The sequence below is a fragment of the Trichoderma asperellum genome, chromosome 1 (genome assembly GCF_020647865.1).
Source record: "Trichoderma asperellum chromosome 1, complete sequence".
NCBI lineage: Eukaryota > Fungi > Ascomycota > Sordariomycetes > Hypocreales > Hypocreaceae > Trichoderma > Trichoderma asperellum.
Window position 1 is genome coordinate 6,022,697 of NC_089415.1, and position 19,721 is coordinate 6,042,417.

Consider the following 19,721-nt stretch of genomic DNA (forward strand, 5'->3'; position numbering starts at 1 on the left):
ACCTAAGCTTTGTACAGGACACCAAGCCATAGGCGCTAGGTAGGAGTGGACTTGACAGCACCCCACGCTGCTGTACCGACCTAAGCCACTGCTGTATTCGTACCCGCTGCGGGGAGAATCTTCAGGGCGCCCAGCGGCTGCAGCTTGAAGCATGTATTTAGTATCTAGTGCTACACCAAAGATTAGACAATGAGGGCGTTGCGTTTCCGATTATATTGATTAAATAGGTATATATATATCGCTTGTAAGTAGCATATAGGCTATACTATATAAGGTATTGTATAATGCAAAAATTGAAGTTGCTTGAGTCTAAAGAAAAAGAAAACAAGATGAAGATGAAGCAACCCGGAGCACAGAGTGAAGCCAAAGGGAAAGTAACACATTGCAAATTGATATATCCATGATACTGGATGGTCATAATGCTCACGTTCCTCGCTATTCTTTATTCGCTGTCAGATCCTGAGCTGCTCGTCGACTCATCACTGCTTGTTGTCTCATCATCCTCATCCTCGCCCAAGCTTTGCTCGGCAATGACGTCGTCAGCTTCAGCGCCATCTTTAGTCTTGCCATCGTCTTCATCCGAGCCTCCATCACTCCCGAGCTCGCCTTCTTCCAAGCCTTCTTTATCACCTGGTCTCCGTCTCTTGGCCGGTCGTTCCGGTCTCTTCCCTTGTTGTGGCCCATCCTTGCGTTTTGCACCACCTAGTTGTTGCTCTTCATGTGGATGGTCGACTATATCCTTTGGGCCAAGCACATATCCAGCCGGCAAAGCTTCACCTTCTTCTAAGACGTATATTGCTGGGAATTCAATAACTTTTGTGTTTGAAAGAATATTCCGAAGACATTCTTCAGGTTGAATGGGTGTCAATGTGATCAACCGATCCGGTCGTTTTTTCGAACTCTCAAGAAAGAACTGAAACCGCCGTAGTTGCGACTCGTCATCCTCTCGTGGCCACGCATCGATTGACGCCGTCCGGATGGAAATCCAACCACCTGTCTGGGGATCCTGCAGACAATCGCTCGCCAGATGCCAATGAGAGTCCCAGGGATTCTGCGCAACCCCTCGAAAGGGTCTCTTCTGCTGCGCTTTCCCCTGTGCCTTTGCTTGAGATTCCAGCAAGGTACTGTATCCCTTGTATAGCGGCACGTCGTCTGAGAGTTTCGAAAGAGTCCGTATCTTATTCAAATCATTCGCATCGCTGCCATCGGCCTTCTCGAAAGCGAACCACTCTGCTTGCCAATTGATTCGACCGGATTTCCTATTCACCGTCGTGTGGTTTTCCTTCTGTCTCGTCATGCCCTGAGGCAAAGACACGACTTCTGTGCCAAGTTTTCTCAACCTATTCGCAAGCAGCTTATCCACCAATCTCTCTTTCGATCTTCTCATGATCTTCGTCACCATAACTTTTCTCTTCCTGCCGTCTCGGCCGACTTTCCATCTCACTTCCTCCATCGTCAACGGTCGCAGTTCGTCCTTTTGTATGATGCCCTTATCCTCTACAAGGACTCTCTCTGCGCGCTCGGACGCCATCTCAATGCTGTGGAGGAAATTGTAGTCGTGATCAACGCCTGCGGCGGTCGCCAGCCTGGATTTGGGGACGTAGGCCGTTTGGTCGCGTTCGCCGCTGCATTGCGACCAAGATTTGTGCTTCTTAACGCAGGCTAGCGAACAGGTACGGATATTGCAGCGAGGACATTTGTATTGAGGAACTGAAGTATGGCAAATGGCGCAAAGAGAGGTGAGTAGAGGATCTGCCATCGTAAAAATGATTGAGAAAGACTTGTCTAGGTAAAAGATGTTGGATGGCTAGGCAAGTAATCTGAGTGCTTCCAAATTTTGCCGGAGTGACAATGCGCAGCTCTTATCAGAAATTTTCTTATCTTAGTGAAAGGGAATACGGAACGCTAGTCGCGCTCTAACTACTACTCCACTTCGCAGTGGCAACCCCAGCAATTTATACTACAACAACCGTATCAGTTCTTATTAGGATCTACCTACTCCGTGCTAACCAAACAATTTCACGAAGACAAACTTTTAAGCATGTAATTACAAAACATTTACGACAGCTAGCTCAAGCTTAGCTCAAGCAAAAATTGAAACTTCACCAGAGTCACCTCATTCACACACAAACAGACTCGGGAAAGAAAACACAGTAGGTCAAGTGAGTAAGAAACTCAATTGCAAAGCTTGAACTATCAAGTGTCATAATACCCTTATGGAGGGAAAAGGGAAAAAAAAAAGTTAGGTTAGTCATGAGAAAAAGAAGAGATCCTAAGCCTCGATGGCGCCACGCAAGTCATCAGTCAGCCTGCCATCGCAAACTGTTCCCTTCATCTAAGAATATAGTGATAAAAAATAATACTCAAAAATGAACAAGGTAAGAAATGAACGCCGTGATCCGAAACATGTTTTTATCCAAAGCCGCCACAAAACAAAAAGATGTCTGCCCAATGAGGCCGGAAACGCTGAAGATACAAGGATATAGAGTTTGGATCGCCGTATCGAAGTAATCAACACAAAGGAAAAATGGGGTGATCCTGCACGAGGATCGACAATGGTACAATAAGGCTGCGGCTAGGCCGGCTGGGCGTCTCCGACCTGCTCAGCTTCAGGCTCAGCATCAGCTTCAGCTTCAGGCTTGCCTTCTTCATCGGAGATTGCCGAAAGCGCTGATTCTTGCTCCAGAAGATCGGTGGAGAAGAGACTGAGACTGCTTCGAGACGACTCCGTGGTGATGGGAGACTCCGATCTGATCACTTCGGCTGTCATCGAAGTCCTCTTCATCGTCCTCGACAATTTTGGTTGGTATCTCGTCTCGAATAGAGTACTGTTGGCTGGCTCGCTCAGGCGTTGTGGCCGTGGACGCAAACGATAATGCAGTGCTACTGCGGTTGGGGATGAGATCCGGCGTTGGTGGTATTGAGCTAGGCCTCCCGGCACGTGGTTGTAAGCGAGAACTCCCCTCGCCAGCGTCCGAGGTGGCGGTGGAGCGGGCGTCCTCACCATCATCACTTTGAGCAGTCGACATGCTGCTCAGTCGTCGGCTAGCACGAGTGCTGGCTCGAGATTCGGCATCCTGGGCAAGCTGTAGGCCGTCAACGGCAGCTTGGCATTGGTCCGCGATGTTGCGAACAATATGAGCGATAGCATCAGTCTTATCTTTGAGGTGACGATCAGCCACATCAACCAGACTAGATGTAGACAGGCGCTTGCTGCTGCGAGAGGGTCGCAGGGTGTGCACATCAGCGCCACCCTGAACCTCATCTGATTCATAACCATCCTCGACCTCGCGGATAAGTTCCTCCGGCTTGGTGAGAGACTGAATGAGATGTTCCATGTGGTGGCTCTGACCACCAATTAAGCTGCGCAGATGCAGAACGACACGGCGGGCCTCATCACGCTGGCGAGTGATGGTGGCGTTGGTGTGGTGAAGCTGTGCGAGCTCTTTCTTGTTCCTCTTGCGCTCACGCTCGAGTTCTTCAGCAATCTCTTGCTGCAAAACGAGGGCCTCGAGAGCATCATCACGCTGCTTCTCTGTGCCAGAGAGGCGTGTGGTGAGGCGGCTGTTGTCCTCCTTTTGTTGCTCAATGAGAGCAGCAAGGCGGCGATTCTCCCGCTTGTGACCTTCAATCTTGACCTTGAGGTCTTGGGTTTCCTTGGTGAGAGTCTCAGCAAATGCCTGGAACTTGAGGAACTGCTGTTTCCAGCTTTCAAGTTCTTCAACAAGATAGTTGTTCCGCTTGGTAACTTTGCCGAGCTCAGTGTCCATACGGCCCTTGAGGTTGATGAAGTCTTGCCAGGCTTCAAGAGCATCTCGAGAGTACTGGTTTCTCTCACGAACGAGTTCGTTGAGATGTCTCATCGACACCTTGGTCATGAGAGGTTTCTTAACTGAGCCTCCAAAGACAGCCTTAATGCCTGAGTTGCGACCCATCTTCTCACACACGTGGTCCATGACGGCCATGACGGAATCCTGGTTCCACCACTCGGGGTCCTGGATGGACTCAACCTCGCCGCGCATGACAATGATCTGACCGGCAGGCACCAACTTGCCACCACCATAAGCAGAACGGAGGTGCTGGGGAACACCAGAAGGCGTAACATCGCCATTAAGAGCTTGGGTCAAACGGCTGACAAACTTGTTACGCTGGCCAGGGGTGAGAGCAGTAGGAGGGCTAGATGTGAGGACGAAGTTGCGGTCCAAATCGACGACCAGAGCATCGGTAGGAGCTGTGAAGAGAGATCGGCATTCAGCGGTGACACCCAAGATGTAGGGGCCAGGCTCTTGGACGAGCTCCTTGGTATGACGCGCGTGCACCACTGGAACGTAAAGACCGCTCCATTCGAAAACTCGGACGCAGTATCGTACAGTCTCAGAGGCAATTGTGAGCATGGCCGGATAATGACTGACGAAGATGATACGACGGGTGGGTGAGATGGCAGCCTCAATGACACCGACAATGTTAGGAATAGACAAACAGTTAAAAAGGGGCCACATGGCGAAGTTCTGGAACCCGGTAGGGGACGAAGGGAATTGGTAGCAGAGGGCATAATCCTTCATGTCGATACGGACAAGATCGTTGAGTCTGGGAGCCGGGAAGCTCAGAATGCGGGATACTTCCTCGGCATGAAACAGGTTAGTAGCCTTGTTCCAGTGAATCCACATGCCGCGCAGGTAATCGCCCAGAAGGTTGTACAGAGGGTAACGAGACAGGAAAGACAGGCAGTAAGGAATCCAGTAGGTCTCTTCCGGGTTGTCATAGTAGTCGGTTTCGGTCCTCTTCCTCAGGTCGCGGATAGTCTCGGCCCTCTTCTCGTCAGCCCGCGACCAGACGCGCAGGCAAATACCGTACAGAGTGTGAGAAGAGTCTTGCTGGAGGACGAAAGAATGGTGAGTGCAGTGGGGCTGGTTCCGGCCAGTGCAGATTTCCACGTCGTGAGGGAAGCAAGCCTATTCGAACCAGTGTTAGCAGAACCCATCAGCTTCGCTTTGGGAGATGCCGTTTGCCGGTTGGTAAACGGTGCTCAACATGATTAAACTTACCCTCATGGCAGAGTGCAGCGCCCGCGCAATCTCGTTGTCCTGCTCAAGGCGGGGGCTGCTGCCTAGGATTTCGGGGAGCCAGAATTGTCCAACAGCGCCCTTCATGTGGGTGATTTTGCCTTGGGCGGGAGTGGGAGCCTTGACCCATTGAGAGGGTTCACGGCCGACACCGCAGACCATGTAGGCATGAGTGAGCGTCTTTGGGGTTCGCTGCTGGGGCTTCTGGGCCAACGTAGACGGAATGGGCTGGGTGATGCGGGAATGGAGCGATGAGGTACGGCTTGGTATCATCATGGCAGATTCGGCGCCGCCCTGGTCGCGAGTGCTGGGCCGGCCATCACGGTCGCCAGTTCGGGGGCGCGTAAACGAAAGTTGGGTGTTGAGAGAAGGAGACATGGTTGCGGCTGATCGATAACACAGCAGTATCGAGTCGAGCTCCCACGAAACACTTCTTCGCTCTCAGTCGAACGAGGCGAAGAGAAGAATTTGAGTCGGGGGGGACGATCTCAGCGGGCCATCCGAAGTGCTTCTGTATCTCACGGAGATTTGATAAAGAGAGAGACGGTGGTCTGGAGAAGGAAAGGAAAAGCAGGTGTTGTCGGACGACCTCAAGTGGCCCGTACGAAGAAAAAGAGAATCCCGTACAGAACGAGAAAAGAATGGCAAAAGAGAGAGAGAAGAGTCGGAACCAGGCGACGCGAGGCGAGGCGAGACACGGGAAATAGAAAAGGAGTGCTGTCTTGGGTCTCGGGTTGCCGCTAAAGAGGAGTCCGGTCGAGATGGCCAGACAGGCGCATGGGGGGAACATTCACTGCTGCGCCCAGCAGCTGGCGGCAGTGGTGGCAGCTTAGCGGTGCAGGTACCTGCGGCTGCAGCAGCTTCGGCCGGGCTGCAGCGCTCTCAGGGGCATGGCTGCATGGAGCAGGGGGGCCTTGAATGCTTCCCCACCCGCTGTGTTTTTTCTTCTTCTCCAGGCGGTATTAGCCAAAACAGCCATCCCAATCGGCACGGATATTGGATAATTGAAGCAAGTGATGGGCATGGTGGTGCTACGTGCTAGCCCGCAGGACGGAGCACAATCAAGAATAGTCCGCAATAGCGTGCGGCGTGCGATATTAGTTGGCCGAGCTGGCGTGGCACCGAGCATCGGGGACGCTCAATTGGACATTGAACCCCATATCTGCGCGCCATCGTCGCCTGGGCCACCCGATGCTGCAGTCGATTATGCTCAGCGGATGCATGTTCCAGCGCGGGCGAGCGGTTCATTAATCCTCCTGCTCCTGAGACGGAGACACCCCTCCCTTCCGGTGCTGTGCTGTACTGCACGCCAAGCGAGCACAGGGAGCATCTCTTGCTTGCTTGCATCGCCGTGTTCTGGCATCCAATTGCCCAGTCCCAGCCAGCCAGTGCTGTCCGCACGAGGGCGACATGGGGTCCCTGCAGGGTTCAGGGGTCCTGGCCGAATTTGCAAATTGAGGTGCACAAGGGCCAATCACGGCGTCCGGAGGCCAGCTTCTAGCCCCCAGCGAGCGAAATTCGTTCTTCTCCAACCTGCCATACTTGTACATGCCATGTACAAGCAGGAAAGGGGATTGGGGCTTGGCCTCAGCGCAGCGGCGGAGTTGGAGCTGCCTGTGGGTGACTGAATCGCAGATTACTTGCAGCCAAGAACATAAATCAGCACGAGTACGAAGTACCCCAGATGTAAACAAACCATCTGAAACCAACATGCATATGCAGTATTTGTTTTTCTCTTTCTCTTTCTCTTGCTGCCACACGAATGCCCTGAGGATGGCAGGCGAGGAGGAAGAGAAGGGAGAGAAGGGAGAGGCGATGCGATGCGATGCGCTGCAAGGGAGGAGAACAGGAGTAGTGGTGAGTGACAGCCTCGAGTCTGTGCCTTCAATTGAGCTCGTGTAAGTATCCGGTACTCCGTGCGACTTACGGGCTGCCCGACTCGAGCTGGAGCTTCGCCAAGTAGCCAAATATTCTCTTCTCGTACAGAGAATTAAAAGCAGATTACCACTTCATACTAGCAGGCATCTTCATCATGATCACCACCACCAAATCGGCCGAGTCTGAGTCCAGTCCTCATCTCCTTGACCCCGGTAGCTTCCATATCGTCACCAGTTCGACAACCTTCGACGGCAGGGTTCTGTGCCCTTGCCCTGCTTTTCTCTGCTCCAGAACTCGCCCAGCCACGAACAAGCTCAGAGACAGTTCCCTGGGCTCTGTGCTTTGAAACTCCACGAGGCGTACGGAGGAGACGGCGCCGTCCAAGCCAAGTATGGAGTACATAGGCGAGCGTGGCCGTGACTGACATCAGTTGCTGTGCATACATACACGACAGAATGCGACGTTTGCGACCCACGTTATGCTCCCCATACATGCCGTAGAGTATACATGCAAGGCCAGTATGCACACCATATTGCTCCATATGCGCCGAATATGGGAAGACCATGCATTTTCCCCCGTGTGCCTGCATGACGCCATGCATATTGCGGACATCATCTGCTCATTGATTTGAATTGCCAATACAGGTACAAGTGAGACCCGTTATGAGTTGCGGGGAGGGAGAACGATATCAGCAGAACAAGGATGTTGAGTGTCTGATATGAGCCTAGTAGGACGGCACTGTGTTCGTACCGTCTATCTTGAATTGATCCTTCTAATTGCGAGTTTTACGACAGGTCTTGTTGCTACGTCCGCAATTGATTCATTTCCTCAGCTCTTGGTGTTGTCTCAACGAATACAGTGTGCGTTCTCGTATCAACTTTGACACGCAGGGTTCAAAGCCCTTCCTTCATCCAGCAACTACCGGCAGATGGTAACAACATCAAGTAACACATGGATAGCCCGCTTCGTCATCCACGTCGCACCTTCGAAAGCCACAATTCGCTATCAATCAATATTCCTTGCAGGAGTGTGATGCTACATATTGGGTGGCACACCATAGTAGTCCATCACTTGTAGTAGCTGCAGGACTAATGTAGAGAGCTCGGGTGGCGATTGTTCGGATGCATAGCCCGCGCCCGCGTCAAGTAAATGCTACAGTACTTGAGTACACACCAGGGCACGATAAATTCCCTCCTTTATCGCAAACAAGCGAAACGGGTGATTAAACCCCGTATTTTGCCCCTGCTGCCGCCAAAACGTGGCGGCGCTTCCTAGTACACACATGTACTTGTAAAGATAATATCAACAATAGCTTTCAGACGCAGAGTCCAGCAAGCGGCCTGCCCTACAGATATGAACACCTCGCCATGAATGTCACTACGCAGCGTTTCTATTCTACATCCGTCCGTGCATGAGATAGCGGCATTTCTAATGCGACGGTTACTTAAATTGGCCGGACCCTTGAACGCCATGCGCAATATACATTGCTGTCAACTGTCATAAAGTGACAGGTGACATACGGCTGCAGGGCGAGCCGCAAAGTCAGACTCAGTCCAACACGACGTCGAAACAAAAAGAAAAGAAACCAGAAATTGGAGTTGCAGACGGCACCGGGGGTGCTCCGCATTCCATCTATGTTTCGTAAAATACAAGTAAGCTCGAAAAAAAAAAAAAAAAAAAAAAAAAAAAAAAAAAAAAAAAGAGCCCGCCAATGCAAGGGAAGCTTCTATTTTTGCCCATCTTCCTGCAAGGCATGCGACGGCCAAAAAAAAAAAAAAAAAGCAACGAGAATTCAGACATTGAGGACAAGTGCACGAGCCAACATGCTTCGCAGCTGAAGTGACTTCAAATCCTGTCAGTCCCGATAGCTTGTGCTGCCAGCCAAGTGCTAGACTAGGCCGTGAAACCACCGCGTCTGCTGCCCCTTGCAAGCTCGAGCGTGTAATTGCATGTGGCTTTAGCATTTGATACTGGTGCTATCAACTACATGTACCTATCCTACGGAATGGTATACTTACTGCTTACCTAAATGTAATCGTAGTAGGCGTGGCTTCGCGATATAAGTAAAGGGCAATAGACTCTGCAGTTTACGCGTGAAAGATAGCGTGCTGAATAGACTATTATGCCTTAATAGTATATGTAGAAAATAACATTAACATTATAGTCGTTTTGTCAATGACACCAATCAGCTATGATGACTCGCCGATTCGAACTTCAATGGTACCTCGCTGGCGGCTGAACATCTTTGTGCCCTTACCCTAGACTCTAAATATTTATCAGTTCAATTACGTGATTCTCGTTCATGATACATCGTAGTATGATGTTACAGTTGAGTATTTCAAGTTTCTTTGGGATAATCGGAGTGTATCTAGTACTGTATTGTGAACAATATAAAGTTGTAGCAATAGATACTCATGAGTTAAAAGGAATGCGTGAAAGATGTAATCATGGAAAGGCAAAAGATCTTCTAGGCAAATAAATAAATAAATACCATAAATTCTTTTACAAGGCCGACCTAATTGTATTTTATTCCCTCTACTAGCAGGCGAGGGCGTCGTGAGGGAATAAAAATGCTGTGAATTACCTACGCACAGTTAGCGTAAACTTAGATTCCTTTGCTATTAGTGAGTGAGGGACGTAGACCCGATTCAAAAACGCTTGTGCAAAGTGATTCAGCTATATTTTACTTCCTCTTTACTTGCTAGTGATGGCATTGGAGTCTCTTAAAATTTCTGTGAAGGCCAAGGGCTGCAAGATTCTTCCGTTGAGATATATACCCCATCTACTAAGCAGCTCTACATAGAAGTGTTATCAGGAAATGACACTTTCAATATTATCGCTCAACCTATAATACATATAACTGTATCCATTGGCTCTTCCAATGACTTCACTATTGCTGGGTTATTAATCTTCCAAAAGAGAAAAGGAGGAAGGAAAAAAAGTTTGCAAGAGGTATTACAAGAAGAGTAAGAGGTATATATTTCATGGCCCCTACGACTAAAAGTTTATCCTCGCGGAATCACATGCTGCCGAAGACATTGTAAACCGTGTTGTACTTCGGCTACATGATAGATCCTACAGAAAACGATGACGCTATTCCAGTAGCGCAATGATCAATGGTAGGATCTCAAGCATTCCCGAGGCTTGGATCCAAATTTCAACAATGACTGGCATATGCTTATCGAGTACATGAGTAGTACTATCTCGATGTAACTATTCTTAATATGACTACTCCTGACGTAACTATTGAGGCAATATCGGCTACCGTAGGTCTATGTTTAGGATTTGAGATGATGCTGATACTAATCTTTCTGATCCCGAGCACTTCGTAGTTGCCCTTCAATACTACCAGGAACTTGCCACTTACATCTAGAAATACTATATACTCTTAGAATGAAACGAAGCTATCAATTGTTACTGCAACCATATTTATTCGCTCAAGGGAGTCTGCGATTCTGTAGCACCCTGTGCTCACAAAAATATGTCTTAGACAGAGCATATCGGCATAGTGGTATTAGCCCCTTGATTAGGTCTGTCCATGGATTTACTAATCTCCAGGCACGGGCACGTGCTTGCGGAGCTCATTTGATAGGATTACATGGATTTGTCGAATCGTATAAGTAGCAGCTCTTTCATCATTATTGAGGGATGTATAGTGTTTGGTTAATTTTATGTAAATCGGGCCACCAAATCACCGACTAGAACCATGTGATCACGCCGCTCCATCTTTCTTCAAGAGATATAGGTATAATGGGTGCCAAAGAGAAAATTTTCAAGTCACATGTATAATTCGAATAAGATAAAGAGATTATTACGGGCTTTTCATCGAAGATTAGTGCAACATCTTACGCTGGCGATGAATGCGTATATGAGCGCCAAGCAGGCTTTTATCCACACCCATACCGGGGATTTATGCTACTTTTCCGAATGGCAATGTGATAGCTATTGAGTCATTATTCCAACTAGAGGCACCGAAAGGGAGGGGGGGAAAAGGAAGAAAAAAAAAAAAAAAAAAAAAAAAAAGAACTTTGTGAGGCCGCCTAAGCAAGAGTCCCCGCCGTAGGACTATCTAAGCTACGAGGTACTCGACAAGAGCAATTTAATTTTGCCGTAGAGACAGTGGAAGCTATATAAAATTAAGCCTCCCAGATAAGACTCAAAATAAAAGAAAAATGCCAAGCTAGCAAGACCCGTCTCTCGCACGATAAGTAAACAAGCGATGAGGTCAAGAAAGACATTTTCGAGGGGCAAGAGAATGAATTGTCTGGCATGTGATTGTGGCTGGTGCACTGAAGCTATCCACAAAAAACCAAGCAGGGGTGCGGGTACTAGCACCAGACGTGGATCGATCAAACTTCCGACCTGCAAAACTTAATTGTCCTTGGCTTGCCGTGACGGCCTTTGAAAAACCTGATCCTAAAGCCGATCGGCCCCCCCAAAAGGACAGGAAATTTCGAAATAATACGGAGCGCGGAATATGATACCCGCGCGTACCAAAATATGCAGTACTACAGTACTACTGTAAGACAGTCTCGCTGCGCAGCTTCGCGCCGATCCTTTTTGGCTACTGAACCAACAGCCTGGCCAATCACCAGCGTGGCCGAACGCCCGGGCACAGAGAGAGAGGGAAAAGGTGCTTCCTTTGGCGTGAGCAAGTTGCCAAGGGATGCAACATCACGGCGCTTTCTACACGTGATGGCAAGCTTCCAGGGTCCTCTCTCCTCTTTGCTATCTTTCATCTGATGCCGAGAGATACGAGGCAAAGTAAGCATACAGGACCTGCCTAGGTATGAACCTAGGGGGGCAATGGTGCGTGTAGGCAGGCAGGGTAGCCTTGGCGCTCACGCTGTCAACATGTGGACTGAAGTCGGCTCAGAATCGCCCCATGCCCGGCTGCTTTTCGTCCCTTTTTGTTTCGTGTGTGGTGCAATGAGTAGAGTGTCTCTCCTTTGGCCGTTTCCACAAGCTAGCCATGCATCGTGCTGCCTAAAAAAAGGCACACCTGATCTGGAGTGAGATGTGACGCACGGGAGGATCCAGTCAATACACGGATATTGAGCTCGTGTGCATATGTATAGTACTATGTGCATGTATGTACATGTATGGATGTCCATATGTATGCATGAATGCTGATAGATAAGGACAAAAGATATCCCTAGTAATCTATGAGCTCTCTTCCTCCAAGCCAACATGACCCGCCAACGTGCCGATGCCGCAAGCATTCTTGGGCATGGGATGCACTAAACTAGCTGGCTGACGATCGATCTCAAGCGATAAGGCGGATGAGGCCAAAACTAGCACTGCGACTGCTGGTATGTAGGTATACCGCAAATGCATGTGCTTGAATCAGCACCCAGCAAAACAGCTTGGGACGAGTCGCAAAGATAGCGCCAACGGCCGGATGACGGATCAGACACATCAGACACTTGGCGCTCACCGCAACAAGTGCGAGATGTCGCCATCACGGACAGTACGGGGTTTATCTGCATTGATGTGACGAGCCTTGCTCCGCATCAAAGGGCACTGCCAGTGCCTCTAATGCAATAGAGCATGTAATGCGATGCAGGCAATGCGTGCGAGTGTGTGTGAGAGATAGAGCGTCCATTGGCCTAAATTCGGTCGAGTCGTCGCGCTCCCTTGGTCCAACCAGCCTAACAGACGGTCGGGACGTTTTACCCGGACAAGCCGCTAAAAAGGGGACCGTCAAAGCCAGAGAGAAAATTAATCACCCAAAAACCTTGGGATGCCGTCGTGCTGCTGCGGTTGGCTCAGAACAGCAGCTGGGTCGAGGGTCGAAGCGCTTTCACATGTCGGCCAGGTGAGACGGGGCCCATGCGAGGTGTGGCTGGTGAGCCAATCGCGGCACCGCTCCCAGCTGCAAGCCTCACAGAGCGTCTCCAGTCCTGCACGGCGAGAGGGACCCGCCTGGCCTGCTGGAGACTGGGCAAGCTTGTTTCGCCGCTTTCACATGCCTTTTCCTTTTGGTCCTGTCTTCGCTTGCATGCATGTACCAGTACCGTTCGCGGGAGGGCGCCGCTGCGGGAGCGACATGTACCTGGCCTGCGCTGCGCTGCGTTATCAATACATCATCCAGGGTGGCGTGCCAGCCATGGCTCCAAGCCGTGGGCACCCTTGGGAATGCTCGCCGGTACAAGGCAGGCTATCCGCCCCGTCCTTATCTACTGCTTTGGCTGCTGCTCACTCGTGCTTTTTTGTTTTCTTCCCTTCTCTTCTCATCTCATACCTCCTCTCATCCCTTGCTGTTGCTTTTTATCTGAGCATTGGCTTCTCGTCTCCGGCCGATTTTACTTTCTCTTCAAAAGCATATTGAATATCTCGCTGGATACCTTCTGCTGTCGCTCGCCTCCAAGCTCCATCTTCGCTCTCCATCTCCAAACACCTAGTAAACAGCTTATACCTTATACCTCCATCTCTCCGACCTCACAATGCCTGCCCCCCAAGTCAACGGCGACGTGGCCAGCCATGTCCAATCCGCTTTCCTACAGGTATGCATGGGACATTTGCTCACTCTCGCGCAATTTGCAGGGTGAATTGGCGTCGTATCTCGCCTAGATATTAATAATCCTTTCTATAGCACCTGCTCTCATTCCCCCTAGTCAGCGATGGCGTTCACACCGTCGCGTCCAACGAGTACGCACAGAGATCTTTCAAGCTCGGCGACTCAGCGTACCAGACTTTTGCCGCCCCTTTTCTGCCCTACTTTGCTAGACCTTATGGCTACGTCTCACCATACGTCCAAAAGGCCGACTCCTTTGGCGACAAGACCCTGGACCGCATCGAGGAGCGCTTCCCCATTATCAAGAAGCCCACCAATGACCTGTACAACGATACCCGTGGATTGATTCTTCTCCCCTACCAGAAGGGACTCGAGGGCAAGGAGCACGTCTTCCAAATCTACGCCTCCGAGCTTAAGAAGCTTGAGCAGCAGGGTGTAGTGGCCCAGGGCAAGGCTGCCGTCTCCACGGCCTTTGTTGTTAGCAACGAGACGCTGGCTTGGCTGAGCAGCTTTGTTGCTGTCAAGAAGGGCGAAGCTGCTGAGACCACCAAGGAGAAGATCAACCAGTAAACGACTTTCATGAGAGCGGGCCGTAGGGCGAAAAAGCGCATACGTTCTCTGACTTGACCAGCTCTCATCTCTTTTGTCCTTTTTCTATACTACTTGTCGGCATTGGGTCTGCGCTCTCTGTCGCTTGATCTTCATCAATTCGAAACGCTAGTTTTCGATGAAAAGTATCAAGAAAGTGGGCTGTTACTGCGTTCTTTATAAAGACGGAACATCTACGACCGGTTTCCTTGTGTCTCTTTTCTTTTACCCGGTGGCCAAGCTCTGATGCATTTTTGTTAAACTACATTTCACTTTTTGTTGCCCTATTCCAGTAGGCTTATTACCTACTCGACACCTCTCACCCTTTTCGATACTTATGACGTTGTCTCTAAAAATCAGGAATCATAGGTTGCAATTGGGAAGAGATGGCGGCTAGAGAGCTGTGTGCTTATGGAGATGGGATTCTTTCTCTTTTTTTCTTTTTCTTTTTCTTTTTCTTTTTTTCTTTTCTTTTTCAACGGGACACTAACTCTTCTTTGTTTTGATGTATGGGCAATTACATGGAGGGACGTAAAAAGGTAGAATACCAATGGAGTTTGTTTTGATGAAATTGAAACCTCAACGCTGTCTCACACGGTCTTGCTTGCAGAGTTGATCATGTGATGTTACCTGAAACATGCCTTTGGTACCACTACCCAGTGCCAGTGCTAGAAATCTGTAGCAAATCCAAGAGGCATGGCTACAAATCGCTGAGTAACAATTGCTTAATCTGGAATGTGGAATCCCAGATGAAGTGGGGTCCAGAAGTACATTGCGAATGTATCGACCACTGCTGATGTAAAAGTGACTAATTGTGGGTCCAAGCTTTGCAAATACGCCCCCTCCACGGCGTTTCCTACGACTAATTGATCGCGAAAGCTCTACGGCAGCTTAAGTGTGGATGATATAATCTTGTATAATGCGATTTTTGGCTGAAGCTGCCCGGAACAAGAAACTTCTCAAGATTTCTTTAAAGCTCTTCGCCAACCCCCCCCCTTTCGTTTTGTTTGAGCTTCCCCGATCGTTTATATAAAGACATCTTCTCTGCTTTCATCCCGTTCACATGAAGTTTTTCCAAATCATCATTGCAATTCTCATTGGATTGTCATCTACGCTATTATACCAATACCGCGAAAGCATTTCCGACTTTGCAAGCTTTGCGAAATCTTCAATTTCAAGCCACTACATTACATTCTTCAGCAAAACTACCACTGGTACTGCATTGAACGAGACAATATCAGCAGCAGCTGCATCTACGCAAAAGTCATCGTCGCCGTCGTCTTCTGAAGCAATTTCAGAAAAAAACCACTTCCCCATACCCCAACAACCTCTCATCGTCACCGAAATGTCGACCCAGCGAGCCGTCGCAAAGGTCGTTCGTGCCATCGAACAGGCCGAAGGAGCTGGAGCCCGCGTCAGACGATCAATCGGCACAAGACAGCAGCGAAACTTTAGCCCCTTCCTGATGCTCGATCACTTTGCCACAACCGCTGGCTTTCCCGACCAGTAAGCACACTCCAAATCTCTTCAATTTTATAAAACAAAAAAAAAAAAAAAACTAACCATTCTTTTTTACTTTCTTTCCAAAAGCCCCCATCGCGGCCAGGAAACCATCACATACCTCCTCAAAGGCGTCGTCGACCACGAAGACTTCGCCGGCAACAGCGGCACCCTCTACGAGGGCGACCTCCAATTCATGACCGCCGGCCGCGGCATCGTCCACGCCGAAATGCCCCGCAAGCAGCCCGACGGCAGCCAAAACGTCGGCCTCCAGCTCTGGGTCGACCTGCCCAAGAAGCTCAAGTACTGCGAGCCCCGCTACCGCGACCTGCGCGCCGCCGAGATCCCCACCGTCGACGTCGACGAGGGGCGCGTCACCGTGAAAGTCATCTCGGGCCAGAGTCACGGCGTCGACTCCGTCAAGGAGCTGGCCTACACCCCCGTGTGGCTGCTCGACTTCCAGCTGCGGCCCGGCGCAAAGGTCACCCAGGCTCTTCCCCAGGGGTGGAACGCCTTCGCCTACGTTCTTGAAGGCGACGTTACTGTCGGCGAGGGAGCCGAGGCCAAGAGGGCCGAGCAATATGACAACGTCTTCTTCAAACAGGAGGGCGATGTGATCCACCTGTCCACCGAGGCCAGCGCCACAAAGGACGCTCGAGTCTGTAAGTTTTCACCATCTCCCTGAATTTTTGACTCTGCAGTTCAAAGAGGCGTTTATCATGCTAACTCTTTATCTCAAGTCGTCATTGCGGGCACTCCTCTTGACCAGCCTGTTGTACAATACGGCCCCTTTGTCCTCAACTCGGAGGAGGAAGTCATGCAAACATTTGCTGACTATCAGACCCATGAGAATGGATTTGAACGTGCCAAGAGCTGGAGGAGCCAGATTGGTGATCGTGTATACTAGATTGGTGTACCATCGTCCTTTGGTTCTACAGACTCGTCATCTTTCTTTTCCTGCGCGTTGGCGTCCTCGGCATATTCCGGCGTTTATAGGTTGCAAGTTGAACTCATAAGATTTTATTAAGGGAACAAAGACTCAACTGAGGATACCATGGTTTAAACTTTAGATAGTAAATATTTATACATTATATATAACCTGATTTCCCTTGTGCATTTGTTGTTCTCTTTTGCCTTTTGACTTAATCTACTAATCAAATACATATCACAGTTGCAGATGTAAGATGCGTCATATTAATTGCAAGTTGCACCAAAATTATTAATTAATGTCCTGCTAAATGAGAGCAAGAGATTCAGCCCGCGTATCTAGACAATGCCAGATCTGGGTGCCATATCATGCCAAGATAAATGATAGTCTAGAGACTCTTCTTGTCCCACAGGGAAGCAAGAACTGCATTCGGCCCTCCCTGAGCCTGAGCCTGAGCCTAATTTCATTTTTCTTTTCCATTCCAAAAATTTTCTGGCTTATCACCAGGAATTAATTACCGAATCCTTGATATATTTCTCATGGCCCAATTAAAAAAAAGAAATCAACGATAAACCATAGGAGTCATTAACCCTCATTAACCTTCCCAGTTCATGTCCATTCACCTTGTCCCTATTTTCCTTGTAATGAAAGATAGACTCAGCGCCAAATCCCCACGCCGAGCGCGAAAGATGTTTAGTAACTCGAGGATTATGAGACAATGATAGGGTATTATATATCAAACATGTGCAACGCGAAACATCAAAAAAAGGGCCATCAAGGAAATCTTTTAGAGCATGAGCATGGCAAGGCCAGCAGCAGCAATGATACCGACGGGGCCAGCGGTCTTCTGAGGAACCTGCACACAAGCAATTAGAATGAACGGACTGGATACCAGAGTATGGGGGTAGATTCTTACACCGGCGGCTGTGCTGGTGGACGTGGTGGAAGCGCTTGAGCTGCCAGTATCAGTCGCAGTGGCGTCGCTATCAGAGCCAGAGCTGGACTCAGGCTTTGTGACGGTTTCAGTGGCTGAAGCGGTGTCAGACTCGCTGGTTGTCTTGTGAAGCGTGGTCAGGGTCTCGATGATAGCAGAACCATCCGACGTCACGGTACTCAAGATGACACTGTCGGTCTGGTGCGCGGCAGTACCTGTGGCAGTGGCAGAGCCAGACAAAGTAATCTGGCTGGTTTTTGTCTCGATACTGCCGTCAGATTCGGTAACAATAGTAGCGACGGTAGAAACTTGACCGGAAGCATCGGTATCGCTGCTGGCGCTTCCTCCACTCGGGTTGCTGGCAATAGTAGTGGCGATACCAGTAGTAATGGTCTTACCATCAGAAGTCAGGGTGCTGAGGATTGTGGACACTTTGCCAGATGCCGGACCAGAAGAAGAAGCGGTGGCAATTGTCGATTCACCGGTAATAACGATGCCAGATGCACTTCCAGTGTTAGTAGCACCACCATTTCCGCCTTCAGACTTTGTTTGGATTGCAACACCGGCCGCTGCGATTATGTGAGTAGAAATTCTATACGATGGGTGAAGAAGGAGACGTACAAGCACATATGCTGATGCCGTACTCAACAACCTTTTTGGCATCCTCAGCCGAGCAAATAGCGGCGGAGCAATCTCGGAGGCCGTAAAGGAAGTTCTTGTTGGCACACAGACACTTCAAGTCATTCTGCTTGCAGCCCAGCTCCTCAGCCTTGTCGGCGTCCAGCATGTTAGTGGCGCAGGTTTGCTGGAGAAATGTCAGTAACGGTCAAGAGGTCAAAAGGTGATATGACTCAAATTACTCACACCGCAGGCGGCAAGATTGGGCGAGCCCTGGGCGGCAGTAGCCGCCACAAAGGTGCAAAGAGCGATAACGACGGACTTCATCTTGGCGTTGATATTGTCAAAAAATCGAACTGGACTTCTGTTGAGGGAGATATGACTGTCAGTCCGCGAATACAGTTTGAGTGATTGTGCTTGTAGCGTGATAAAACGAGCGACCGTTTAGGGCGTGTGAGAATCAAACTCGATGATGAAAAAGAAGGAAGATGATCGGGGAGTTGAAAAGTGACGGACCATCGACGACAGATGGTAGCTTTTAATCACAGAGGGGAGAACAAAGGCCATGAAAGAGAAAGTATAGACTATTGGTGGGCAGAGAAGCACCGCAAGTCTTTGTGCTAGGCCGTACAAGGGGTTTGTACGACTTGATCGAGGAGATGAGCGGATTGTGAGGTGGACTATAAAGAAATTACGGTGTCCCCTCAAAACGAGCAACCAAGTCACCCAGCGTTGTAGATGCTCGGGAACTTGGGCGAGAGATTCGCGAGAGAGACGGGAAGAAGAAGAAGACGCAGAGAATGTTTGGAGAGAAAGGGCTAGATAGGCGAAGTGGACCAACCTGGGCGATACAGATGCGCAACGAAAGACGAGGCAAACAAAGAACAAAGAGTGGCGATAGGGCGACGAGGCGACTTGAAAGAGTTATGATTTGATGGAAAGCCGTGATCGTGATGAGAGAAGATTTGAGAAATCCGACGAGAGCAGAGATGAAGAAGAGGGATGTGTGAAAGGAAATGGGGGAAAGAAAGCCTGAACACCTGGCAAGAGCTGGGCAGGTGAGGAGGGCGTAGAGCTTTAAGAAGTCGGGAAGGAGTAGAGAGCATGCAGGCATGAGGTACCGTGCCTTGCCTTTGCTTTGGTGCCTTTTCCCATGTACCTTATCTGCAGTGCCTACTGCCACTTGAAGCTCTGGGCCCTCGCCAGCTGGCAGATCGGCTTGATCAACGTCATTCATGGCAGAAGCTGCGATGCTTCTAGCAGGGGGTGAATGGAGTGACGAGGTCTGCGTGACACCCTCTTTCGAAACCACAGATCGGTTACTGTGCCATGCATGATAGGTCAAGTGTGTTGGCAGTATCATAGATGGGTGCTCTCATCCACTATCTAATGGTACGTGTCGCTGCACCTTGAAGATACTCAGGTCCAGATGCACAGGCAGTGAAGGGTAAGACAGCGCTTGCTTAGTCCAGTTTGGAGTGCCTAAAAGATGAAGAACGGAGTAGCTGGTAGTGGGGACTGTGACGGGGCATGATAGAAGAATCGAACCACCAATGTACATATTTTCCAGAGTGCTTGGGAGCTGCTGCTGTTGGTACTCACATTGCTTCTCCTAGCGCGTTGACCCTTGCATATGTTCTTCCAAGTCTTGTGAAATAGTAGACGCCAGACACAGTGACTTGGGTTTAAGGTGCT

General features: G+C 49.6%; 5 protein-coding genes across 5 annotated transcripts; 2 read left to right on the forward strand and 3 right to left on the reverse strand.

The window, feature by feature from the left end:
* Positions 1 to 202: 202 nt before the first annotated feature.
* TrAFT101_001876 (uncharacterized protein) lies at positions 203 to 1,828 on the reverse strand. The gene has a single exon (XM_024907802.2). It carries the CDS (start codon positions 1,757 to 1,759, stop codon positions 443 to 445), a length of 1,317 nt encoding a protein of 438 aa, XP_024762995.1. The 5' UTR covers positions 1,760 to 1,828; the 3' UTR covers positions 203 to 442.
* On the reverse strand, positions 1,821 to 6,150 carry TrAFT101_001877 (uncharacterized protein). Its single transcript, XM_024906347.2, has 2 exons — positions 5,046 to 6,150; positions 1,821 to 4,952 (listed from the first exon to the last, which is right to left on the reverse strand). The coding sequence occupies exons 1-2, from the start codon at positions 5,439 to 5,441 to the stop codon at positions 2,649 to 2,651; spliced, it is 2,700 nt and encodes an 899-aa protein (XP_024762996.1). The 5' UTR covers positions 5,442 to 6,150; the 3' UTR covers positions 1,821 to 2,648.
* A 7,237-nt stretch (positions 6,151 to 13,387) lies between these two features.
* Positions 13,388 to 14,028, forward strand: TrAFT101_001878 (uncharacterized protein; the record flags this gene model as incomplete). The annotated part of the gene is made up of 2 exons (XM_024899657.1): positions 13,388 to 13,447; positions 13,537 to 14,028. The coding sequence occupies 2 exons, from the start codon at positions 13,388 to 13,390 to the stop codon at positions 14,026 to 14,028; spliced, it is 552 nt and encodes a 183-aa protein (XP_024763000.1).
* Positions 14,029 to 15,109: 1,081 nt separating this feature from the next.
* Positions 15,110 to 16,453, forward strand: TrAFT101_001879 (uncharacterized protein; the record flags this gene model as incomplete). The annotated part of the gene is made up of 3 exons (XM_024909620.2): positions 15,110 to 15,552; positions 15,637 to 16,208; positions 16,287 to 16,453. The coding sequence occupies 3 exons, from the start codon at positions 15,110 to 15,112 to the stop codon at positions 16,451 to 16,453; spliced, it is 1,182 nt and encodes a 393-aa protein (XP_024763001.2).
* Positions 16,454 to 16,732: 279 nt separating this feature from the next.
* TrAFT101_001880 (uncharacterized protein) lies at positions 16,733 to 19,448 on the reverse strand. Its single transcript, XM_024899639.2, has 5 exons — positions 18,868 to 19,448; positions 18,273 to 18,390; positions 18,030 to 18,213; positions 17,391 to 17,977; positions 16,733 to 17,330 (listed from the first exon to the last, which is right to left on the reverse strand). Exons 2-5 carry the CDS (start codon positions 18,351 to 18,353, stop codon positions 17,262 to 17,264), a joined length of 921 nt encoding a protein of 306 aa, XP_024763002.1. The 5' UTR covers positions 18,354 to 18,390; positions 18,868 to 19,448; the 3' UTR covers positions 16,733 to 17,261.
* Positions 19,449 to 19,721: the final 273 nt, after the last annotated feature.